Below are 26,299 nucleotides of genomic sequence, written 5' to 3' on the forward strand. Positions count from 1 at the left end.
GTTTACAGTTGCTGAATGACCACAATATTTAAATATCAATAATTTTGCTTTAAGGTTTATGTTTTGGAAGGCCTTGACTATCTGGGCATAGATGTTAGTATTAGGAGTTGGTGAGCACTGTTGAAAATGCTGAACTCCACTGTATCTGTCATAGCTGACTTGCTGCAAACACAGTATGAGGGATTACTTGTGCTTTATTTGTGATTACTTGTGCCACCTCTGATGGTACCATGTAATGGATTTGCTCTTTACCCATCTGCTGCTTAGCAATGAAGACAGTATCTCAAATTCCCAGTAACTGACTCCTCTTAAATGATAATTTCCTCCGTGTTGGAGCTGTTCCACCCTTACTGAGCATAAAGGTCAGCATTTGCCACTGCACAAGGGGTAATTTGAGGCAGGGATGGAGAGGAAGGGGTTCTGTAGGGAATACCAAAAATGAGAAATATAAAACTCAGATCTCTCCCAAGCTGTTAATGGAGGTTGGAGGCAGCAGGGAACTTGTAGAGCTAAAAGTCAGAATTGAGATGCTGCAGTTGTTGCCCTCTTGATGCAAAGTGGAGTGGCCTTTCCAGAGGGAAATGCATGTCACTGCTCTCCAGGGCTGCAGGCAGGTGAGAGGATGTATTTTGTCTGTGTTGTAGGGAGAGGGAGAGCAGAGTCCAGTGGAGGCAGTGGAATGCCAGAAGCTTGAGCAGTGTAGATTTGTATTTCCCTCTCTGTAGATTAAATCAGAGATTAAAAACACACTAACTTCCTTTAGGAGTGCTTTTACCTTTGGGGCATATCGTTTTAAAATCTTGGGACAAAGAAACTGACTTGCATGAAACTGGAGGAAGAAAATGAGTTTGAATGAAGCTGATGGCAAGGGGACTTCTACCCTTATCCAAGGAGGAGGATTGTCAGCTCTGATCAAATTTGGAAAGAGTTGCTTTTAGTGGTTGTGTTTTGAGGATAATTATTATGGCTTACTTCTACTAGAGGAGAAGGAGGGAAGATGGGATTAAGAAAAACCGTGTTCTGTGTCCCCATTTCTCAGCATCCTTCTCGGCTGAGAACACAAAAGGAGTAGAGTAGGATTCCCTGTGAAGGGGGTTTGTATTCAGGTGGTGATTGCTTTGCTTTAATATCTGCTTGCAAAAGTGTAGAGTTTGTTTTTGTTTTTTTTTTTACTGGTGATGAATTACTTGTTTCTGTGGCTTTGATCTACAGCTATAATCTGATTAAACTGCAGGTCAAGGAAATTACCTGTACCCTGGCTTCAGCTGCCTGTAAGAGGAGTAATAAGATTTAAACTTTGCACGTAAAATTGACAATAAGATGGTTCTGTTAAAGGTCTTTTTCATTGATGTGTGTTAACAGTAACCTTCCACAGCACATGGAAGGCTTAATTCCATGACCCACAGCCTGAAGATCTCTTGCTACCTCAGTAAGAGCTGACATCACCTGAACCTGCCAGCTCCTTAAGCAAGTGATTCCAGAATTTTATGCAAACTGTGGTCATTTAAATTAGGTGGCAACACTTGAAAGTTTGTAACACTAAGAACTCCTTCTGTAGAGGTAAAGCTGTTAATATTGTTTAACAGTACATGTCTGATGCGCCAGTGGGTCGAGTCTCTACACAAATTATAAGTAAAATCTTTGTTGGATGCTATATACCCCTGCAAGAACCTGATTCCATCCATTTGCCCTTTCAGGAAATGGTGTGTGAGGCTGTTAACAGCTATTGTCTGAAGTCTGTTGTATTCAGGTGATGTTGAATTAATGGGTGGAGGAAAAATCAAAGATTAAGTTTACCCACAAGTTCAGTGCTACTGTTCTTCAGGCATAATCATCTATGTTTATTAACAGTCCTAAGATTGCTGCAAAAGTATTTCCTTCTGACAGGTCGTAGTTAAAGATACTGTTTACAAAACAGTTCAGGGAAGTCAGAGTTCTGTTTCAGAATCCAACCTTTAGCAACGTGTACCAGCTGCAAAGGATTAGTAGCCACATAGTCTCTAAAAACTGTTAAGAAAGCTTGCAGTTTTAGCAAGTGTTAGTGGTAACTCTTAGGAATTGAAGGAAAAATACTTATTTTTCATAAAACTGTCAACTGCTTGTATCAGCAAGTTTTCCTCACATTTTATTCCAGATGTGAATGATGTCTTGGGTGCAGTGCTTTGGGGCTTCTGAACAACCCATCTCCTCTAAATATGCTGTGGAGTATTCAGTGTCCATGCTGTTAGTGTTTCCTGCCCTGAATCAGCATGGGTATGCTTAAATATGGACAAATAAAGAAAAAACACACTAGTGTTAAAACCATTATAAATTTTTGTTGAAGATAACTTATTTTGAGGAAAATCTAAAATGGTAGTTGCGGGTTGTTGCTTTGAAGTTCCTTCTGGTGGGAGCCTTGCCAAATACTGAAATTATAAAATTAAAATATTAAGTATCTTGGACTTTTAGTATGTTAGTATAGAAAATTTACCTTTCCTACCCAGAATGAAAGGTTTCCCACATTTATTCTATATATTTCTGTACTTCTGGCAGTGCCCTTGATGAGCCTTGGGATCAGTCACCTCCAGCTAAGGCACATTAGGCTGCAGGTGTGGCACAGTTTTTGCATTCACCTCCAGAAAAGAGAGCTGCAGGAGTGTGGATTTCTGCTTGGAGTGAAACTCCTGCCCATTTGATGTTTTTTAGTTTCTAGAATCACAGAATGTGTGATTGGATTCCAATGGCTTTTATAAGCCCAGCTGCTTGAATTCATTCCCCATTTTAGTCATGTAAATCCTCAATTCCTTATGGGGGAGTTGTATTACTGAGTTTTGATGAGGGAACTGATACAGCTGCTGATGCTTAGGGCTGTCAGGGGAAAACCAGGTGGAGTTCCCCTTCAGGAACAGTGAAAGCAGTGTTGTGTTCCATGTTGGCTTCGTGAGGTCTGGGGTTTTCCATGTTTTTTGTAGAACTTGTCATGCCACAGCAGGTCATGCCTGGCACATCCTCACTGTGAAAATGAGAGAGGTGTGGTGTAAGTGAAGCTTGACTTCCAAAAGTAGAGGATGTTAGCTGGGTAACACAAAACTGCTACTTTGAGAAGTTGGGCTTGATTTTATTGGCTTATCTGTGCTTGATAATGAAGTTTGTTAGCAGACCCCTGCTTGTGTAGAATGGATACAGCCTTGTTAGAGATGCAGGGTGGTGTATGCAGAACTGAAAATTTGTGATTGAGTGTTTTGAATTATAGCAGAACTGAAGACAGATATTGGAACAGAAACGAGTTCTTTTGGGGACAGTGGTAAAATAGATCCATTTGTTCAGTGATGCACAAATAGAGTTTGGCAACAAGAGAAAAACTTGAATAGAATAGTTAACCTAAAGAGGCTGTATGGTTTTCTAGCACGCAACCTTTTTTTGCCCCAGAATGAGTCAATTTAATGTAGATTCAGTATGAGGTGGTATAATAAAATATATGGCCAGAAGAGCTTGTTAAAAGTGCTGGGTGATAGAGGAGCCATTGTCACTGTGAGAAACTCTCATCAGTTGTTACCAGTGAACTCCAGTTGGTGCCCACTAGGAGTCCCTGAGCACCAGCAAAGACCCACTGTGAAGTTTAAGGAGTGGGCAGTGCATCTCTCTCTCTCCCCACTAATATTTTGCCACTGATGCCGAGCAAGTTTTGTACCCAGGCTACCCCCTCTTATCCTGGCTTAGAATGTAGCTATTTGAAATAAAGTGTTTCTAGGAGGAAATGAGAAGCAGCATAATAATGTTAGATCGACTCTCCTAATTCCTTTGGCCTCTCAGAAGTATTGAAATAACTTCTATACATTTTATTAAAAATTAGTGACAATTCCTTCAGTATTGCTTGTTGTAATTTTATAAATTATACAAAATTATACAAGGCAGTCTGTGTTATATCTGGTGAAGCAACTGGTGCTAAAGTCTCTTGTTCTGTGAGCACATGAGTTTTCTCTCCAAAAAAAAAAAAAAAAGTGTTTTTAAATAAGCCTTTTTGGTAGAAGCTCAGGTCTAGATATATGATTAGGTCTGTGCATTTACAGAATTTGTCAGCAGTTGCACTGATGTAGAGCCTGAGGCTCTCTTCATCTGAATTCTCTAGGCAACAGTGAGGGCAAACTTCTGGGGGAAAAAGAAAGTGCTTTTATATTTCCCCTTTTAAAGATTGTACTTAGTGGAATGTAATTCCTCACAACTAATTTCCAGAGGAGCTTTGGAAATTGGCTTTTAAAAGGCAGAGCGTTTGTGCCTGGAAGAGAATTCCAGGCTCGTGTCTGTGGGCGCAGTCCTGCATGTCCTGCTGGGGCTGAACCTCTCTGCATTCATGGTTTTGGCAGCACAGATTGTGTTCTCAGCTCAGAGGAGACCTTCACAGCACTGGAAGATGTTTGAAGCGTGAGCCAGACTGTAGGAACTTGGCTGGCTGTTCAGAAAAGTGAGATTCCAGCACCTGAGCAAGTCAGGTTTTCCTTGGGAGCAGTGGCATCGCTGGCTGCCAAGTCCCAGCACCACAGATCTGGCTCAGCTCTATGCCTGACCAGACTTGTGGGTCAGAAGTGCAGGGGCTGCCCAGGCACAGTGATGCCTGGAAAGGCTGACCTGGAACAGAGACTGGGCAGAGCAAAAGGAATAAAATAGGTATTTATTGAAAGGATCCACCTTGGGCAGTGCAAGAGCCTGGCTGGGGCTACACCCAAATCAAATCCAAGATAGATCCCATCCCATCTCATCATTTTTATAAGTTTTGGTTCATCTGCATGTTGGGGTCAGTTGTCCAACCACAGCCCCAGGCCATGAAGTCTCAGCCCCCTGGCTTGCTCCCTTCCCTTCACCATTGTTTCTGCTTTTTGGGTACAGGTTGTCCTTGGTTCTCAAGCTGGAAAGGGATTGTTTTGTCTAATTAGCATGTGAAGAGAACTTACTAACACCTAATATAAAGTTTCAGAGTTACACACCAAGTAGCAGAGAATCTAAAAAATATAAAAGCTAAAAACCGAGGCATCATAGCCCACAGAGATTTCTGTTTCTCCTTGTCCCTTCTTGGCTCCATGGAGGTAGGATCTGCTCATTCCCATCCTGCTGGCTGCAGCCACAGAGAGCCTTCACTTAGGTGCCTTTTGTTACTTCTGGGTGGATGAGGAAAAAATGTTTTTTGGAGTTTCAGCTTTCTCCTGATACAGTACCTAAAATTTGCATTGCTTGTCTCTGTTATCTTTTCTGCAAGTTCCCTGCTTTTAGGAGTTAAAAAACATAAACACATTCTTCAAATAAATAAACCAAAAGTTGTCTTAAAGGCATTAAATTTGCATCAGGTGAGGAATGTACAGATTCACTTCTGATACCAGTTAAGATGTTCTTACCTTTTGGTTTTGACAATTAAAGCTCTTGGGGCATCCCATTGCTTCTTGGATGGAGGTGACTATGGTGAGCTGTTACAGATAATGCTTGTATTTAATAAACAAAAATTTCATGAAGGGACTTACCAATTTACATCTTCCTAGTAATGTATATTCTATTCTGATACACTTTTAATTCTCATATGGACCTCAAAACCTTCCCTATAATTTGTGGTCAGTAGGTAGATCCCAGAAAGAACTTAAAAACTTTAGTCACCACAACTTCACAGTGGCAAGAAAAAGTATGTGCTTATTTCTGCAGGCCCTTTAGAGATTAGGTGGTGCTCTTGCTGGGTCTCCATTTTTTTCCAGCTGGCATCTGACATTTATGTTAGGCACAGTGTGTCTTCCATCTGTGGTGTTGTGTTTTTTTCCTGAGGCAGGTGAAGGGAGCATTTCATATGCTGGGAGAATTCCATGTCCAGTGTGGAAAGCTTGCACTCTCCAAATCTATATCACCACTTGAGTGCATCAAGAGCAGAGGCACATGTCCCATCCAAACCCAGGCAGCCTTAGTCCCCTCTGCTAGCCCTGGGTTAATTGTGTCCATCAGACAGGCCAGCAGTGCTGCTCCTTGAAGCTTTGTGTACTGCTGACACTGTGCTCAGCTGTAGCACATCTATTGCTGCCCCAGCCAGACAATGGCCATTCAGAAATATTTATTGAAGACTGCCCCAGTGTTCTTCTTTTTGGGAAGCTATTTGCCAACCTCCACCAGCAGTGGGGATTGGCAGAGGATGCTCCGTGCAGGAGCTGTAGATAGTCACCTGTAGTAGCCATTCTTTCTGTGTGTACTGTGTGATTTTTTTCCTTGGAAGCCTGATAAAAGCATTACTTTAAGGATGCATTCAAGGAAGAGAAATAATTGGGGAAGCCATAATCTTATCCCTTCTCCCTACATAAAACTTTTGCAGCCTGGGGGGCAGGAGAGCTGTACTAAGGTGCTGACAACACTGATGCAAGTTTGTGTTGCTCTGACTCTGTTGGCTCCTGCCTTTCACATGTGACAACTTAGAGTCATATCAAGTTCCCAGGTAATTGTCACTAATGGTGGCAGGACAGTGCTGCCACATAAAGCTTAAAATATGAACCACAATGTAAGCATTTTTAGTTTGTATTTGTTCAGAAAGAGGCATAAGCAGGGAAAAGTGAACGGTTGACTACTGTTATGGGATGAACTAAAAGCAGTCACCCTGTTGCACAACAGTAGCTCAAATCCTGTATGGAGTGAACTAGAGCAGAGTGAGTTGTAAGCAGATTCACCATTGCATGAATGTGCTTTGGCATAATTCAGTTATTTTGATCTGTCTGTTTCTAATTTATTATCTTACTGCTTTCTTACAGGCAGGCAGAAGTCCTGAAGGCTGACATGACAGGTAATTGCCTTTTTTTTTTTACAGTTAATAATATTTGATTCCTGGTTTTGTTTTCCTTTTGTGTGCCTTTTGCTTAACATTCCTAAGGATTTTCTGGAAAGTGTGTGACTTTATGTTAAAGGCTTGTCCTCTGTATATAAATAAATAAGTAGTACTTTAACAACTGTGCCCCTTTTGCATGTACCTAATGCATATTTTTAAAGTTGAGTTGGGATGTTCTAAACATTTGAAGGAACTGCTGTACTAGGGATTAGCCAGGATTTGGGTGGTTTTAAGGAACCTGTATGAGGAAATGCTCATCTGAGCACTGCCATGTGTTGTGAAAGTGCAGCCCTAGACACAGTGAAATGCTATGAGTTGTGATTTAAGCTATATGTATTAATGGGAAATGGAAATAGTTTATATTAATGAATCAGACCTGCAGTAAAAGTAGCTTCCCTCATGGACCTTTGCTCAACTGTGCTTGCCAGCTTGGTGTAGTGAAAGCAGCAGGCTGGTGTAGTCCCCATAGGAATATCAAAACCATCTGGACCCACCCAACAGGAGTGGCTCCACCCTAGCATTAGGATGTTTCCCTGGGGTGAGGCTTATCCCTTGTGCTCCTGCAGCCTCAGCCCAGGTGGTTGTAGAAGCCATGGGAAATTGGACACTGACTCAATAGCAGGGAGCAGTGTTTGCACTCACCCTCTGGGATGGACAGCAGATGACTGCTGAAGAGTTAGAACGTGGCAAGCATGCAGCAGTACTTGCCCACAGTGTTCTCTAAATACCCACAGTGTGTGCCATGCACTGCCCTGTTTAGCATCCCTCCATGGATTTATTGTCTGCTAATTATTTTCAGTCTACACTGGAAAATTTTCTAAATTCATCCAGCGGCAAGAAATTCTGCAGTTTATTAACTTATGGGGAACTACATCCTCCTGTTTTGTTTTTTACTTGCCAGCTGCTAACTTTGTTCACATCTAGTTCTGGTGTTGTAGGAGACTCATCAGTTAATCAGTGAGCCCTCAACACCTCTAGTTCTTGTATTTCACTATTCAGAGGAAACTGATGAAAGCAGGTGCTTGGTGGTGTGTACCTTACACTGAGTTCTATTTTTTCATTTGGTGAATGTATGAAGACTCAGATTAACTTTGTAAATTTGTGTGTCTTTGGGGTTTTTTTCTTTCTTGTTGCTCAGATTCAAAGCTGGGTCCAGCAGAAGTCTGGACATCCAGACAGGCTCTACAGGACTTGTATCAAAAAATGCTAGTAACTGATCTGGAATACGCTTTAGACAAAAAAGTGGAGCAGGACCTGTAAGTACCTCATTGAATTTGTGTGTATGTATGTAATCTGGGCTGGGGGGCAGGAAACCTTGAGAACTGCAGAAAAGCAATTGTATCCTATTGAATGGTTGTCTTATTTCCTTTAAAATGAGAGCTGTGCTGTGGGTGAAACAGGAGAATGCACTGCAGAGCTGATAAAGAGCATTCAGTAGGTTAGTGTTTTACCTCTGGCCATTCAGAAGCAGCCATGTCATGCAGGAGGGGATTTTGGAGAGCCAGATGGAAGTGGAGAACCTAAGGAGCACCAGTCTGCTCTGCTGTCACAGAAGGGGTGAAGTCTGCATTTTCTGGAAAGGAGGACTTGTTTGCCTGATGTAATCACCTGGAACATTGATTAAGGTCTAACAGGAGCTGAGTAGCTGCTGAAGAGCTGTGTTCTAAGTTCTGTGAGGTAGAGCTGGGCAGAGGGAGGAATAATTAGGGGAGAACTTAATGAGTTGCTCATGACACCTTACAAATCAGGGGAAGATCCAGCTGGGTTTTCTCCGTGCCCTGAATCAATTTCCTGTTATTTAAGTTGCAGATATGGGTTGTAATAAGTTTAGTTAACAGAAGCATGTGGTTCTTTCAGCATTGAGGGAAGCCAGATGAGTAGGATGTGTATGTATATACACATATATGTTAGCTATATATATCTATCAGGATCTGTTTCCCTAGATATGGAAGGTGAGGAAAGGTGGTTATTCCATATTTAACATTTTTTCTCTTCTGAATGTTGCCTGAATTTGAGTATTCTTCATGTCTGATGCTATGTAATTAAACAGTTCTTTCCTGTTGCTTATGCTGTCTGCATAAGACACTTCCAAAGTAAAAAGATAAATGCCTCTTTTATTTTCAGTTGGAATCATGCCTTTAAAAATCAGATCACAACACTCCAGGGTCAGGCGAAAAACAGAGCAAATCCGAATCGGAGCGAAGTTCAGGCGAACCTTTCTCTGTTTTTAGAGGCAGCTAGTGGCTTCTACACACAGGTGAGTTGCACAAAGTAGAGGATGGGTGGAAGATCAGTTTTAGGTGGGTAAAATCTGTCCTTTGCCCTTAGCTTAGGAAACTGCTGCTGTGTTGGATTGAGCAGTGCACCTTGCTAACCGTGGTGCTCTCAGCAGGGGATGTCTGCAGAGCTGGTGATGGGCTTTCTTTTGATCAGTCTTAAGCTGAAACTTCTGTGCATCTGGTAGTTGTTTTTTGGTGTAGTTTAGTTTCCTTTCTAATAGAATCTCTTTAAAGCCTAAATCCCACTGTTTTGGGTAAGGCCAAAGGTCTCTTTCTTACTGTGCTCTGCTTTGTCTGCTCAGTGCAACCATAAAGCAGCAGGAAAGGGCAGAATGATACTTCTTTGCACTCTCTTGTCTTCTCGTTCTTCATCTGTTGCCTTCTTGACCTACTGCCTGTGTGAGTCCTCTATTAGAAGGCCTAGCCTTCACTGCCTCTCCAGTCCCTCTTAAAGCCATTTACTCTGTCTCTGCAGTGACCTGTGCTGAGGAATTTTGCCTTTTAATTGTAATGTCTTTCAAAAATCATGACACAAAAACCCTCAAGCCTAGCAGATGAGTTAGGTGATGATTTCATAGTTCTATTATTCTTCTGTTTCTCTAAAAATTCCCATTTAGCTTCTCATTCCTAGGTATGTGTTTGTGTGCCATTGCTTTAAATCCTTTTCATTCACTGTATAGTAAAGGATAAACAAGGATAATCGGTTTAGATTAAATTACTCAGGGACAGAAATATGTGACCAAAACACAGATGCACAGGATGTGTGTGATGGCCTAATGGTTTTGATTTTTATCCCTTCCTTGTGCCTCCTAACACCAATTATGAGAATTGAGGTGTAAGTCTGTATTTTTGACAACAATTAGAGCAGTTAATTCTCTTCTAGGAACTTGTGTTCCCCGAAAGCAAAACTGAATTGTTGAGTGCTCTTGGGCTAAGAATCTTGCAAGACTTTCAGTTAATTGCCAAAGGAATGAGCATATTCATATGCTTATTTCTTACTGATATATTTTTCCCTACACTCTTTCCTGTGTTAGTGAATGATAATGACCTTACTAAAGATAACTTGCCTTTCTTTCCTTTTTTCCCCTCATTTGGTGTCTGCTTCAACAACATTGTGGTTGCTGAATCCTCTCTCAGTGTTCAGACTAAACTTTTTCTTCAGCTTACAGCACTCACAGAAGGTCATTTGTACTGTATTATTTCTTAGTTGGATTCCAGACATCTGCAGTGCCAACTCCAGGCTACCCTTGTGGCTACCCCTTTTTTCCCTTCAGCATTGTTGTTTTTCTGTAAAGCCAGTTGTTAGAAGCAGCCAGTTTGACAAGCTGTCATGATTGCCAGGGGCATTCTACCATCTACACTGTTTGTCTTGCAAAAAACAGTGGATCAGGTAATTTTACTTTCTGAATTTGGTGCTACAGACTGGGTCATCTTTCTCAGTTTGCTATGATGTTAATCCCATTTTCAGCCTTAAGCCTTGGCTTAGCCAGCGTACCTGTTCTCCTGCTGTGAGGCTTCCACAAGTGACATCTTTGAACAAGAACATGAATTTTCTTAATATGGGGACTTTGAAGATGTCAAATTACTCTCTTTTATCCAGCTTTCATCTGTGAGATCTCTCTTGTTCAGGGATTTTTGTTTACTGTATAAAGACAGACCCAAAGGGGAGTGAGGTGTAACACAAACCTCTTTCTGCAGCAAGCAAAAGCATCAGGTCATATCTTGCTTACAGAGTGTGTGTCTCTGTCAGCCATGGGCTTTCTCTGTGCCTTTATCTGAAAGTGCAACCCTCCTGCAGGTCTGTTTTATTTGGAGACTGAGCATGTTCCCAACTGGGAGAAAGTCTGTCACTTCTTACCTGCATTTTTTATCCTAGAACTCAGTCCAACAAATGCTCTTCACTCTCTGCTTGCTGTTACTTTGTTGAGTATTTGCTGGAGTCTGTTAGGAAGAACTTCAAAAGTGCTAATTAGAATGGCAGAGTTGAGGTTGTTTTTCAATCAGCTTTTGAAATATTTGATCAAGTAGCTGATGCCTTGTTCCTTGAAAGAGTTTGTGTTGGCCTATCACACATATTTATTGATACCTCAGTCGCTGAACTGTTAGTATTGCCTTGTGTTGCTTACAAGCTTAGTTATGTTCCAGCTTCTTTCTAAAGTTTGAATTGGGATAGTGTGTTTTTTTTATGTTGGAATAAGCTCCTTTGGAGGGTGAGGGATGTTCTTTCTATTATTTTCAGTGAACAGTGTCACTTCATCAAGGTATAAAACCCACTGTGTTACTCTTGAGTGTTCTACTGAAAAAACAAAACAACAACAACAAAAAAAAAGACAAAGCAAAACCATAAAACCCCATAATATCTGTAGACTACCTGTAGTCAATCTTCACTGATAAATCCTTGGTGATTTAAATATCATGGGGATTGAGTTGCTTAAAGTCTCATTTTCAGAACCTCAGGCTTGTTCACCTCAAATATATTTGGCTCATCTGTGATGAGCACACGTCCAGTGGTGCTCTGTTAGTTTTGTGACATGTTTGGATGCCTTTCCAATGCCTGCTGCTACTGAGCCAGCCCCGTTTTTGCAGTTACTACAGGAATTGTGCACAGTTTTTAACGTAGACCTGCCGTGCCGTGTCAAGTCTTCCCAGCTGGGGATCATTAGCAATAAACAGACGCACACCAGCGCCATTGTGAAGCCACAGTCCAGCTCCTGCTCCTACATCTGCCAGCACTGCCTTGTCCACCTGGGAGATATTGGTGAGTTTCAGAAGGAAGGGGCTGGCACCTGCAGTTGTGTTCAGCTTCTAGAGAGGGATCTGCATGTATTGTGGCAGCTGTTCTCCATTTTAATAGCCAGTTGGTGATTGTGCCTGTGGTGATTGCTGCAGGGGGAAAGATCTGGAAAGAAACACTGTTCAGACTTACCTAGTGTGTGTTACACATTAACACAGACACAGTTAATCACCGGCTTTCTAGTAATCTACTAGAATCTGTCCCTTGGCATTCTAATCATGTTCTAGCTGGCAGGCACAGGAAGTACTGAAACTGGTAACTATTACAAAACTTTGTTGCAGCAGGCTAGCACACTTCTCTATTCCAGTGCATTAACATCTTATGTACAGTGGTACTATTTAGAAATCCAGTATTTCATAAATGGGATTTCTTTTTTACATTGTTCAACAGGTTTATTTCTTTCTTGATTTCAGTAAAACGTTATATTGTAGAAAGTTATTTCCCTAGGACTCTGCCATTCCTTTCTGAACAACCTAAAAATAGACCTAGTTGGTGATCATGCAAAGATCATAAAATACTATGAAAAATATTTTTAGCCCTCTGTATGTGGTATTCTTGGCACTGTTGTCCATAAGACAGTCTTCGGTCTGAGGCAAAACAGTCACCTCAGAATTGAATGTGTCAAATCTTGGTGCTCTTTGTTGTAATTTCACATTCTTCTGATGCTTATTTTTGAAATACTAGTGAAATGCTCATCAGGTAAGTTGCATTTTGTGAAAGTAACTGCAGAGGAGTGGAATTTTGGAACTCAGCTTGGTTTTTGTTGTTTTTTTTTTTTTTTTTTGCTGTTTTCTTAGCTCGCTATAGGAATCAGACCAGCCAGGCAGAGTCTTACTATAGACATGCAGCTCAGCTTGTCCCTTCTAATGGTGAGTACCTTTTCAGTTCAAAGGAAGATTTGGGGTGTTGTTTTCTTCTGTGGCAGTTGAAAATCTGGGCTTTTATATAAATATCCCTCTTCAAATTCTCCACACCACCATACAATAAAGCCTCATGTCAGTCAGTCATTTAGATAATGGTTATTTGCACCATCTGTGTCACTTCCTTTTTGTGCAGATTTTGTAACAGGGAAGATAATATACAGCTTTACTCCAGGTATTCACTAGTGCTATACTCTGTTACATTCTTACATTATGAAGTACAGTTAGTGAAAGCATGCTTTAGACCAGCATCAGTTTTTTTCTTTCATTGTTTATTCCCATGCTGATTTATAAAGTTTAGCAGCTAAAATTGGATTTTCAAGTTGCTCATGGGAGTTAATTTTTTTTTTTTTTTTTAACTTCAGGGATCTAGCTTTTTAGCTATTGTCTTACAGTGACCCAAAATGTAGGGATGGTGATAGAAGGATGTCACTTTTGAGCTGGGCTGTTGAATTCAATTCAATTCTTTGATTGTAATTCAATTTTTAACCAGTTCCATTCTAACTGAATAAAACAAAAATTCACCTTCCTGAAACAAACAAGCAAACAAAATCAGAGACCTCCATACCCAATCCTTCTTCAATATTTTTAAAAAGGCAACAAAACAGACAAACAAAAAACCACAACCAAACAAAACCAAAAATGACCAAAACCCCCAAAACAAAACAAAAACCAAACAACAACAACAAAAACACAGCCACAAGCAAACCAAAACCCATTAAAAAACCCCCAAACAGCAGACTCACTACAAATTTAGAAGCTTGGAAGCTTTTTCACTGAAGTGGTATTCAGATCCAAGGCTGGGGTGGAAGGGTCAGCAGGTGGATCTGAGCCTTGTCTGTTGTTGAACTGAGGACTGTATGCTCCCTTTGCAAGTGACCACATGTACTCTGAAATCTAGCATGTGTTCCCCCAGGACAACTTGTTGGACAACTTGTCTTTTTCTCCCTTAGGTCAGCCTTATAATCAGTTGGCTATCCTAGCTTCCTCCAAAGGAGACCACTTGACCACAATTTTCTACTACTGCAGAAGCATTGCTGTGAAGTTTCCTTTCCCAGCTGCCTCCACTAACCTACAAAAAGCACTTTCTAAAGCACTGGAAAGGTGAGACTAAGAGTAAATTGTTGCCACTGAGGTAAATTGGAAGATATTTCTTCTAGAAGTACCTGCCCTGCTAGAAGTTATTTGTATTTGCAGTGGAAACAGAAATCCCTCAGTCCTTGTCCAGTCAGAGCATCCTTACAAGTGTGTGTAACAATAGTTTGTGGTGCTCCTGACTGTGATTAGTGAATGCAGGAAATAAGCATATTGTACCAACATGAAAAGTAGTTTTGCATGGACATTCCTCCCTCATTTTGGAGTAATTCTGCAGTGTTATGTGCAGCTGTGTGTAATTCCAAAGACTGAATCAGGTATTTCTATTCTAACTGCAGTCGTGATGAGGTGAAGACTCGATGGAGCGTGTCTGATTTCATCAAGGCATTTATCAAATTTCATGGCCATGTGTACCTGAGTAAGAGCTTGGAGAAGCTGAACCCTCTTCGAGAAAAGCTGGAAGAACAGTTCAAGGTTAGTGCTAACAACATATTAATTAGTAAATTGAGAAGAATATTTTTAGCAGCCAAGTTCTGAAATTACAGTCCAGTAATCATTTTTTTCACATGATAAAACACAGGAAGCTGAAGTGGCCAGTTAGGGAAGGTTTGCATTGCAGCTAACATTGGATAGTTCTGGTAACTTCTGCCAAGATGAAGATTTTTTTCCTATTTGACACGTGGTCCACTGTTGGTGGAGATATAGGAGAATTCAGTGACCACCATTGATTCTCTGCTCTCTAACTTGGATGATTCTTGGATATCTGTGAAAAAGACTTGATTCATTAGTGAAGTCTTGGCTTGGTGGCCTGAGGAATTCTGAGAGCTTCATTTTTTGGATGGCTTTTATTCACTCCCAGTGGTTAAGGCTGCTTTTAATCTGCTTTGGAAAATTTGCCTCTCCTGTCAACAGTTTGCCCTTAAAAAGTGTCCCATACAACCTTACTTCATGCAGACTAGAACTGTACAGAGCATGTTTTCCATGGAAAATCCAGGAGTCCAGTTGATTACATACCCAGCTCACTATGTTGGACAATACAGCAAAGATCAAAACAAAAGAAATTTGTAAGGTATTTATGCAAAGTAGTACAGTTTCAGAGAGTGTTAACTGGTAAATGCCTTTTGGAAACTCTGCTTCAGCTTCCTAATTTGTGGGAGGGAAATGGGGAGGATGGATATGTTCAGCAGAGCAGTGGATGCTTTTCAAAAATAGGAGAGGGGAATATGGTCTGACCGATAAAAAAAATCACAAATGTTCTTTACAGTGTCCTTTTACACTTTTTTGTCTTGAATTGTCCTGCTACAGCTAAGTTCACACTGTCTTCAAAATAGATTTTATAAGCCATAGAACTTGCTATGAATTAACTTTCAATGTAGGCTGTTCCAACCCAGGCAGTTTATGTTGTTTCAAAAGGAAATAATTATATCTCTTTCAACTGACTGTTGAACAAGTACTGTTTTTTTCCACAGAATCAATAATTACAAGCATTTCTGAGGCATGTGAAACAGTCTTCATTTTCTGGACTGATCCAGAGAATTAAAACAGCTAATTGACCCCTGCTTTATTGCTTATATTACCTTTTTTTGTTTTGTTTTTTTTGTTTATATTATGCAACATAAAGCCTAATTTATCAAAGAGCAACTCTTCTGGCTTCAACAGGTTGAATGTGCATGTGAAGTTGGCTGTATGGTAGTGAATCAGTTTAACTTTGTGGCTCATTTTAACTCTGAGGGGAGCAGTTGCAGGGTTGGGAGTGTTCTGTCAGGCCCTGGGTGCTGCTGCTGGCAGCTCTGCCAGTCTCAGTTGTCAGCTGTACAGTGCTTCATGCTCTAAATGAGACTGTCAAGGGTGATGATTTCGTAGTTCTTTTTTTCTGCTGTTTCTCTAAAAATTCCCATTTGGCTTCTCATTCCTATGTTTGTGTTTGTGGACCATTGTCTTCATTCCTTTTCATTCACTGTATAGTGAAGGATAAACAAGGATAATCAGTTTGTTCATGGATTAAGCTACTCAGGAACAGAAATATGTGCAGTAAACACAGATGCACAAGATGTGTGATGACCTTAAACCTTTTCCTGATGCTTACACTAGTTAATCCACCTGATTCCCTGATTGTTGTGTCTGAAGATATGTTGGCTTCATTTTTTTCCCCTACAAAAAGCCTTGAAGTCTCTTTTTCCTGTCCTGAGAAAGGTGTCTGTTCTAGCAGAGTTATTGAAAGACATTTGTAAATAGCTCATGTTATTTCAGCCATTTTCAGGCATTCTGTGACCCATGAAGACAGGTGTGGAATTAGTCTTTAATGCATAACCATGCAGTAGTTAAATTTTCCTGGGGTGTTTTTTAAAAATATCACATTCTCCATGCTGGTTCCTTGAAAGGCAGACAAACCCAGTGGATCTATGTGTCTTTGCAGTACTGTCACTGCACATTTGAAGTTGCACTCACTCTGGAAGAGAACCATATGCAAAGGGGGTGTTGATTTGTGTGTCTGAGCTGGTGTACAGGCAAAAACCTTGTGCTTAACAGTGGGATCCTCCTTAGAAGCCCAGTGCTGTGCTGGGAAGAATGACCTGAAAATAAAATCCAGATTGAAGGTTGCCTAAGGGCAGTAACATTAGTCAAGCAGCGAAGGAGTAACTACCAATCCTTTCAAGCATGTGTTCTGCCATCTAAAAATACAGACACCCTGTGTCTTTGTTGCAGAGGTTGCTGTTCCAAAAGGCCTTCAACTCTCAGCAGTTAGTCCATATTACTGTGATCAACCTCTTCCAACTGCACCACTTGCGAGACTTCAGCAATGAAACAGAGCAGCACAGCTACAGCCAGGATGAGCAGCTCTGCTGGACACAGCTCCTGGCTCTCTTCAGTAAGTGTGGGAGCTAATTGATTTTTGTAGTCCTCTTGATTTTAATGTGGAATCCATTAGTAATTTCCTGACAGGATTTAGCTTAATGGCTCTGTGAGGTAAGTGCCGAGAATAGACATTAAGGAGAAAGTTGTGAGAGATGATGGTCACACAGGATCATTTATGTCAGCAGAGCTGACTAACACTGGATTTGTGTGCAGACTTACTCTGTTTGAAGCTTTACAGTACTCTGCATCATTTTCCTGGTTCTGAAGGAACATTTTAACTTGGGTGCAGAGCTGGATCCAGCTTGGCACAGTCCTCTCTGGGGGCTGCTCCTCAGTTGGCTGCATACAGTTGGAGTTGCTTTGAATGGAACTGATTCTGATTCAACAGGACTGAAGTTGAAGTTTAGTCAACCAGGAGCTCAGTTACTTCTTTGCCTTTGGTAATATCAAGCAGGAGATAAGTGAGAGTGCAGAGCATTTTGGGCTCTATCCACATGATGCTGATTTGCTTAACCTTATTGAGCCTGTTGTCAGCTTGGCCTTGTTTGTCAACACCTAAATTTCTGAATAGCTGGATTTCTCCAAGTTCCAGCCTAGTGTTGATTCTGAAGGCACCATGGTCACACTAGTGTGGTTACTCTCTCTCAGCTTCTGTGCCCTAAGGGGTCTGGGCTGGGTGCCTGCCTGCAGAGCTCCAGTGCATTTGTGTGCCTGCTGTTTGAAGTGAATAAAGTGCAGGTAGGTAGTTGAGTTGATAATTTCTAAGAAATAGGTGAGTAGTGACTGTTTTTGCACTGGGCTTGGCTCATGTGATTTTTTTAAACTTTACCAAAATGACTTGCCATGACAGTTGAACAGACATAAACATCAGGATTCTGCTGCATAGTAGAAAACTATTGAAAAGCCATATGTTGTGATCTGTTGGTGGATTGTTGAAGATGAGGTGGCTGGGCTGCCTTGTTCTAAAGAACTAGCTCTTAGAATAGGGGTTCATGGAATGGGCATGTTTGATTAGGTTATTTGGTCAACTTTGAAGTGTCATTCCCATATCATGGAGTTTTTTTCTTTTGCTTTTTCCTCTTACTCTGTTTCTAGTGTCATTTCTTGGAGTTCTGTGCAAGTGTCCTTTACAAAATGACTACCAGGAGGACTCTGGGGCTGCATATCCTCTTCCAGCTGTGAAGGTTTCAATGGACTGGCTGAAACTTAGGCCCAGTGTTTTCCAGGAGGCAGTGGTCGATGAAAGACGGTAGTGAGTGTTAATCTTTCTCTTGTTACATTTTGTTGCATGAAGCTCCTGATTACTGTTGATCCACAAATAAGCCATGGGAAGAGTGATCATACAACTTATCATTACAGATATCAAAATGAGAGAAAGTGCATTTGCTGAAAAGTTCATAAAGCAAAACATGAGACTTGTTGGTTACATGATCAAGTTGACTCTTTTAATTGTCTTTAGGTTTGCTGTAAGTTTTTTACAATCAGGGAATCTGTTTTATAATGTCCAATTTGAGCACAACTACTGAGTGTTCCTGTAGTCTTATCTTGTATAATGGTTTCTCAGAATGCTGGGGGAAGTGGCAGGAGAATATTTACCTTAATTTCATGCACTAAACCATCACTTGGGCAATGCTGGAATGTAGTCACCTAGGAATTAAATTCTGGTTAGTAGAGGGCTCTTTAAATGTCGTTGCAGGCACAACTGTTCTGGACTGTTGCTGTGATTTTTCACTTTTGCCACTGATCTCATAAATTAAGGCTTAAATTGCTCTAAACTCATGGGGTGTTTTTTTTGTTTTTTTCTTTTTTACATGATCTGTTAACTTTTCATGAATTACTGTGATTCAATAGAGTGTTTCTGTAAGGTGATTCTTAGGATCAGAGTGACTATTACTGATACAGCTGGATGAGCATTGTTCCTAAGATGGGCACTCCAAGGAAAGCAGTGTGATGCATGGGGAACAAGGGTACCTATAACTTTGATTTGTTAAATCAGAAAAAAAAAAAAACCCTGTGGAGTTTTGGGAGCTTAGACCACATAAATTTTAATAGGCAAGATACCTACTTGATATCAAGTAGCCTCTGTAGAAAGGACATGCAGAGTAATTCATGGAGTAAATAGCCTTAAGCTGAAAGAGGATAGATTTAGATTGGTTAGAAAGAAATTCTTCCCTGTGAGGGCAGTGAGGCCTTGGCCCAGATTGCCCAGAGAAGCTGTGGCTGCCCCATCCCTAGAAGTGTCCAAAGCCAGGCTGGATGGGCTTGGAGCAGCCTTGGAGTAGTGGGAGTGTCCCTGCCCATGGCAGAGGGTGGGAGATGTTTTACCCCAAACTATTCTGGGATTCTCTGAAGGAAACCATTTTCTGGACAACATATTGCTAACTTTACTTGCTTCTTTGAAGACCTCTGGGGTGTTTTTTCCTTCTTTTGTTCCTCATCAGTCATGGGAAGGAGCTGTTGCTCAGTGCAGTGTAGATGAGGATCTTGCTGTCTGTGCCTGCAGCTATGTGGGAAAGCAGCTGAGGGTGTACAGTGCTGTTGGGGGCATGGTCCATTCTTCAGGCCATGTGCTGGATGAGGGCTGAAAGCCTTGCTGAGGACACATTTATTTCTCCTACACTGAGCACAGTGGGAGTTTTGAAATAATTTTCTGTTGTTTCCATCAGTAAAGCAGAAGGATTTTTGGACTTTTGGGTGGGAGCTTTTAGCAAACAGGAGCAAGCAGCCTGGTGCTAGCAGTTAAATGTTAACCACCTATGCAGTGATCAGTGTGATTTTAAAATTGTTTGCTCCAGGGACTTTGGGAAGAATTTCCAGTCATTGCTTGTTACTGGTATTGTGAGGGCAAGGCAGGGGACTGCAAGTTCACCTCTAGTTTAATGGTCTTTCTTGGTGCAGCCCTTCCTTGGAATCTTTTCCCTTGGTGGTAAATGCTCCAGCACTACAGTATAGTGTTGTTCAGGGAGCAGAAGTACTTCTGCACAGCTGTGTCTTGATAAATGCTTTTGCTGCCTAAGCTGATTCATTGACTGTGCCTTGAGAGACATCACCTTTGGACTGCAAAGCATGAATTGCAGACAAGTGCTTGCAGCACTTGCTCATGCTCTAGGCCTGGCTAAATTCACAACAGGCTCTCAGACCTGCTGGATAATGAGCACTGTGCTGTGAGAGCTTGACTTCCTTGGGAACTTTAAGTTGGCTTTTTAGTAATGGTAAATTTTTCAAGAAAGTGGTCTTTTCACTGACACTTTGCAAGAAACTTTTCTTTGAATCAGAGGATTAATATAAACTGTGATGGTAACAGGATTCAGTGTTTTTTTGGTAAAGCAAACACATCCCATGTTCTGCAGTTTTCACTTAGAGTTTGCCTGTTTTCTAATTTTTAGCATATGGCCCTGGCTGATCTCTCTTCTAAATAGTTTCCAGCCTCATGAAGAAGATCTATCCAATAATAATGGTAAGGACACTTGTAGTCTGTAAAGAACTGGGAAAAACAATGTTTCTCCTGCTGATGTGGGGAGTTACAACTGAAGAGCAAATAAGGAGGCAAGTTGTCTTCTCGTATTAGTTTGTGTGAATACTTTGCAAATGCTTTTTCTTATTCTGAGCAGACTGGTCTGCTTTATCCTTCCTGAATTCCTCAGATCGTGGGGTGGACCAGTTAATAGAGGGCTTTGCTATGTATAGAGACCATGCTGAGGTATCTGCTGTGATTCTGTGCTCAGTGCTTTCATGCTTTCCTTATGCTGTTTACTGTTTGTTTGTCAGCAACCCCCCTTCCAGAAGAATTTGAGTTGCAAGGATTCCTGGCTCTGAGACCCTCGTTCAGGTGGGTGACAGCTGAAGGATCCTGCACCCTTGCTGATGTCATGACTTCTACAAACATTGGCCTGTTCCCTACAATATCTTATTTATGTATGTTTAGTTCTGTATAGATTGATGTTGGTCTCTTCAGAACTGCAATGGGTGGTGTAGCCCTAAGAGATTCTTGAGGTTATAATACTCCTCATAACTCCACTGAACATATTTAGTTTACCAGATGAGAATTACATATGCAAATCAGACATATTTTAACAGCCATATTTGGAATAATATCTGGTGAAAGTTCACAGCTCTTAATAGAGCAATGCTGACACGTTTTATTTCTAGAAAAATAGCATTTTGCAGAGGGTAATGGTGTAATTAATATTCCCTGTTCTGTATCAATACTAGGAACTTGGATTTTTCCAAAGGCCACCAGGCAATTACAGGGGATAAAGAAGGGCAGCAACGTCGGATACGGCAACAGCGCCTGATCTTCACAGGCAAATGGATTGCTGATAACCAGCCAAGGTAATTGCAAGAACTTTGTGTTTCCCACACTACTGGAAGCTGAGGTGACACAAGTGCAAGTGTGGAATGTTATTTTTCTCTCTGTCCAACACATCAGTTGGTTGTAATGCGAGCAGAAGAGGCTGACAGCACTAATAATATGTTCTGTGGGTCAGCATGCTATTCCTTCAGACTGATTATGTTAAGTAATGTAGTTTATGTATTTGCTTTTTAATTCCTTCCTGTCTTTTTCAGGTTGATTCAGTGTGAAAATGAGGTAGGAAAGCTCTTGTTTGTGACAGAAATCCCGGAGCTCTTACTGGAGGACCCTAGTGAAGCCAAAGAGAGTCTCACCTTGCAGGAGACATCCATGGCAGAGCCACTGTGTGCTGATGGGAGCCCTGGACTCAAATCAGTGCTGTCCTCTGGCAGAAGCCTGAGCAACAGCTGCGATGCAGGAGAAAAGCCAATGGTCACTTTCAAAGAGAACATCAAGCCCCGGGAGATGAACAGAGAACAAGGACGCATCTACCCCCCAAAGGACATGGCGAGGGAGAGACGGGACTTTAGCAAAGGAGTAGTAGCAAATAAGAATGATGGCAAGAAGGATAACAATAAAAGAAAGAATGAGACCAAGAAATGTGGCTTGGATAAGATGCAGGAAGCAGGAAAGCAGAATGTGGCAGTTCAGGTAAGCCTTTAGCTCAGAGGGATACTGTGCCTGAGACAGTGCCATGTTGTGTCAGGGCAGTCACTGCTTGTGTATAGTATGGTAGAACTGAGGTCTTGCTGTGGGCCCTGCAGCTGCAGCTAACATTCAATAATATAAAATACTTCTACCTTAGAGACCAGGTGATGGTGGTCTTAGCATCAAGAAAAAGCAAAGAGATTATATCTCAAAGAGAGAGAGAGGAGAAAAAAGAATGCAATGAGAGGTGCTATAACTATCCTGAAACCAGATTTCTACCCATTCCACAAATTATTTAGGCCACCAAGGCAGTTCATGTGGCCAGGTCATAGTCATGCTCTTGCCATTCTGGGGTCTGTTGTGAAGGAACTGGGTACTCTGCATTTTCACTTCAGTTGACTGGCGCATGTTCAACAAACTGAACGTGTCACAAAAGCACCAGTTTGTATATATGAGGAGTAAGATCCTCTATAGCCTGGGTGCAATCAGGTGTCTCTGTTGAAGTAAGGAAAGCTACTATGCTCCTAAATTGTCAATCTGTGCTCAGGCACTTGCTCAAAATGTTCTGTTTTCACATCAGCTGCTCTTTTACCAGTTAGATTTTTCGGGGCATGCTTTTTTATCTATTTCTTTGAGCAGTACATATGAAATATATCAAGTAAGCAGTGAATTTGCTAGTCTGCCTTCCACTACATTATAGTAAATGAGGGTAGAGTGTCAGGACTGATCTGATCTGTACCTGGACAATTTGGCTGTGTCTCATTCATTCCCTGATGATGACTGGAACCATTCAGTGATAGTGGTGGAGATTTCTGTTATTTCCCTAGAGAAACTGTTGGTTCTTCACTGTTCTTGCGAGTGGAAATTATTTCCTAATGCACTTTATGTCCCTTGCCAATGCATTACTACTGCACAGGACAGGTTTGCAGAATAACTCTTCCTCTGTGCAGCTGCTCCAAAGACCTGTGCAATTGAGGTCTTTTCCCCAGATAGACAAACCATCTCTTTCATTTTTTCCAGCTTGTGTTGTTAGGAGCCTTGGATTATTCTCCCTGTTTTCCTCCTGATGATTTTGCTGTTAAACATCATGGTTGTGAAATGGAATGTCTGAACTAGCAGCATTATTCAGTTGGTTTTGCAGGGGAGCCATACCTCAGGGTACAAAGGGTTTTGGTAAGGGCTACAGAAACCAGGGGACAATTATTTGTGAGTCATGGAACATGATTCTTGTGTCTGAAAAACCAACATAGGTGAATTAGAATAGCAAGTTTCCTTGTTATTTTCCAAATGCATCTGGATGTCATTGTGGGTCTGAGCATAACTCCCAGTTTTGATCTTTGTGCCCCTGTCTTGCAAAATAAGTACTTCAACCTACCAGATAAAAACCTACCAGATTTGAGGACTATATTAGCTTTCTGGGTAGAAGTGATAGCTTATTTATCAGAAATTTAGAATTTGATTTAGTCTTCAGATACAAGAAACCCAGCTGTAGCTGAATCTGCTCTAATGTTGTTTGTTTGTCTCTTCTTTAATAGGAATTAATTTTGGCTTTTTAACTCCATCAGCTGTATTTATGTGAAATGCCTTTTGTTTCTTATAATTTGGTGGATTTGATTACCCAGACCTGCTTCAGAATAGAGGGAGGGCTTGCTTGCTTCCCCCCACACTGAGAAACCAGTGTAGGTTTCATACCAGCTGGTTGGACTGTTTGTGTTGTGCTTTGGCACTCCTGGCTTTCCTACATAGTTCATTGCCTTTAAAAGTTTAAATGCTGCAGTTCCTACTTGGCAAAAATGTGAAGAATGTGGTACAGAAGTGATCAGTCCTGCTTTGCAGATACATGGGAGACTTGCATGCTCAGGCAGGATGTGAGCTGGGTTGAATCTCTGCTCTCTAGGGAAGATAATGTTGGGAGCCAAGGAAGTTCAGTGCAGACTAACTCCAAGTGTAGCATACTCTTTAGAGGTCCCTGTGATGAAATGGTGCCTCTCTCAAGCACTGTGTAGGAACACTTAGGGCTATTGTGGGGGTTGATATTTGGTAGCATGGACACTTCTGAGGTGATATCAAATAGAAGCCAGGTAGGAACTGAAATTTGTCTTAATTAATCAGCTTTAGTGATTTAGGTTTTTATAAAGTTGACTGTAAATCATGCAGGGGGCATTTTGGAAGCCATCTTCTGGAAATTAGTTACAGCATACTTGAGTTTTTGATGGATAGAGCTCAAGTTTTAAAATGCCATGGCAGGAAGAGTGTCTTTGAAGTCTCCAGCATTTCCATGAAAGAATGCGTAGTGCTTGATATGGGTTATAAAAATATTTGGCTTATTGTGGAGGGGCAAGGGGCAGCACAATGTAAGTTAAATATGCTGAATGTGCTGGAGGATGAAGAGATGTGGCATGAGCAAGGACCTACATTGTTTGTGGTGTTTAGCATCAGCCAGAACCTTGAGGTGGAGTTCACTCCAGACTTTTTCTAGTGGGAAATGAAAAATTTACCCAAACCTCCCAATTTTACAAATGCAGAAAAAAAACCTACACTCTCATAATTTCTAAATGGGGAAATTAAATTTGAAAAAGAGCTTAAGAAAGGATTTGAATACATCCATCCCTTTACTACTGTTATTTGGCAGAAAACAACTGTCCTGTAACTCCTTTCAACTCAGCAGCACTAAATATCTAAATAAACCCCACACAGTTATGATGTAGGGGTTATTGTTATAGTTGGGTTTGGATTTTTTTAATTTAATCCCTGATACAACCCTTTCTTTCACTCACCTTTGAGGCTTGGTGTCAGGTCTGCTCCTGGGCCCTTTCTGTATTTCCCGGGTTCCTTGCTTGCTGTCTTTTTCCTGCCTGCTCCATCTTGCATTCCAGGCAGTTCTGCCGAGCTGAACAGAAAGGGAAAGTAGTCTTCCCCTCTGTCTTCCTCCCCAGGAAGACCCAGACCACAGGAGACTCAGAATAAGGTAAACATTACATTACATTCTTCTCTCTGCCTTTAACTGGTGCAGCTCTTTTAACAGAACACCCCGCAGTTACACAGTAAACTGAATGAGGTGAAGCACTTCTGCTGTTTGTTTTATATGCTCTGGGTCCAAAGAATTCCATAGTGTGGAGGAGTTTGTGCACATACCTCACTGTATGGATTAGGCTGAGAGAACTCCCCAGAAAGAATGTGGCAGTGTTTGTTTTTTAAGGTTCTGCAGGTAAGTAGCGTGACTTAGGTTGAAGCAGTGCCCTTCCAGGAGAAGCATCTGCACTTTGTTTTTAAGCACTGCAGGTGAGCAGCGTGGTAAGTTCCTTGGATGGTGTGAGATACTATATGTCTGCTTCTCACTATTGTGCTAGAGAAGGAGCCTCTTGCATCTTCTGAGTAAATATCCTTGAGTGCTTTTGTGAGGTGAGAAGCGCCTGAGGACATGCAGGGTTATCTGCTTGAGGTCAGTAAGGAGGGCTCTGTCTTCCAAACTTTTCTCAGTTACTTAGGGAATAGAAAATAATCACTCAGGCAATCAGAGAGTTTAATTTTTGACTTGAAACATGATATGGTTAATGTGGAAGTTTAGGAAAAATTATTTGATTTCTTCATACTTTCTTTTGCATCAGGTGAAATCCCAGACAGAGATGAGGAAGACTCCGGTGTCTGAAGCCAGGAAAACGCCTGTAACTCAGACTCCAAGTCAGTCCAGCAGTTCCCAGTTCATCCCTATTCATCACCCAGGAGCCTTCCCTCCCCTTCCTAGCCGACCAGGTAATTTGCATTATTCTTTTGAAGTGTCATTTATTGTTGACTGCAGAAAATTCTGTAATAGTGGTTGGTACCTCTAGAAGCCTCTGGATGGTAGGGGCTCTGTTAATGAACAGGGAGTGTCCTGTTGAACATCTTATTATCAAGTAGTAAAAAGGGGTATAGCAGAACTGAAACGAGATAAATACAATTCCTGATGCTTTGGAATCGAGGTTTGTCATGAAATCTGCCACCTGCCTTCTGGTTTAATGGGTGTGAGATCAAGGGACTTCATGCTAGGCTCTCCTGTAGTTAGTCTGAACATGACAAAACTTTCTGTTAGCACTGCTTCTGAAGCATTCCCTGTACTTCAGACTCCATTGCTGAAAAAGATCAATCACATTGCTTGCTTTAAAACTCACTTTATTTGTGTTGTGCTTATGTTTGAAGCTGTAATTTGTGTGGTCTTACTTGCTGCTGTTGTTGTGCTGTGTGTCCCATTTTGCTGTGGAGTCTGCCTGTCATACCTTGCTATCCATGTTTGCTCATGGAATAACTGGAAGCTGTATCTTCCCTGCACCAATTACATGGAGCTCCTCAATGTAAGACAGATGAGCATCTTCCCTGTCCCAAAGTCAGTGTAAAATCTGACCTGTGAGACACAGAATTAAAGCTTGCCTTCCAAACCTGGCTTTCCACTGTGAACTACAGGGAAGGAATTGATCTTGCGGATATGGGGATTTGTTTGGTTACCATCTGTCTCTCTCTAAATTGATCCAGAGACTGGTGATTCTCTGGGAGGAGGCA

General features: G+C 41.3%; 1 protein-coding gene across 6 annotated transcripts in view; it reads left to right on the forward strand.

The window, feature by feature from the left end:
• SMG7 (SMG7 nonsense mediated mRNA decay factor) overlaps nt 1–26,299 on the forward strand; it is a 49,056-nt gene that overhangs the window by 11,792 nt on the left and 10,965 nt on the right. For 4 of the 6 annotated variants that reach the window (XM_079314588.1, XM_079314591.1, XM_079314590.1 and 1 more), the window contains exons 2-15: nt 6,747–6,778; nt 7,959–8,076; nt 8,945–9,077; nt 11,686–11,857; nt 12,691–12,762; nt 13,767–13,917; nt 14,247–14,382; nt 16,615–16,777; nt 17,860–18,016; nt 20,151–20,221; nt 20,533–20,593; nt 20,977–21,096; nt 21,331–21,766; nt 25,372–25,516. In XM_079314588.1, coding sequence (XP_079170714.1) covers nt 6,747–6,778; nt 7,959–8,076; nt 8,945–9,077; nt 11,686–11,857; nt 12,691–12,762; nt 13,767–13,917; nt 14,247–14,382; nt 16,615–16,777; nt 17,860–18,016; nt 20,151–20,221; nt 20,533–20,593; nt 20,977–21,096; nt 21,331–21,766; nt 25,372–25,516 — 1,967 coding nt within the window. The remainder of the gene's footprint in view (nt 1–6,746; nt 6,779–7,958; nt 8,077–8,944; nt 9,078–11,685; nt 11,858–12,690; nt 12,763–13,766; nt 13,918–14,246; nt 14,383–16,614; nt 16,778–17,859; nt 18,017–20,150; nt 20,222–20,532; nt 20,594–20,976; nt 21,097–21,330; nt 21,767–25,371; nt 25,517–26,299) is intronic. The other 2 variants (XM_079314589.1, XM_079314593.1) reach the window with 1 other exon arrangement.

Source organism: Erithacus rubecula (genome assembly GCF_903797595.1).
Source record: "Erithacus rubecula genome assembly, chromosome: 10".
Taxonomy (NCBI): Eukaryota; Metazoa; Chordata; class Aves; order Passeriformes; family Muscicapidae; genus Erithacus; species Erithacus rubecula.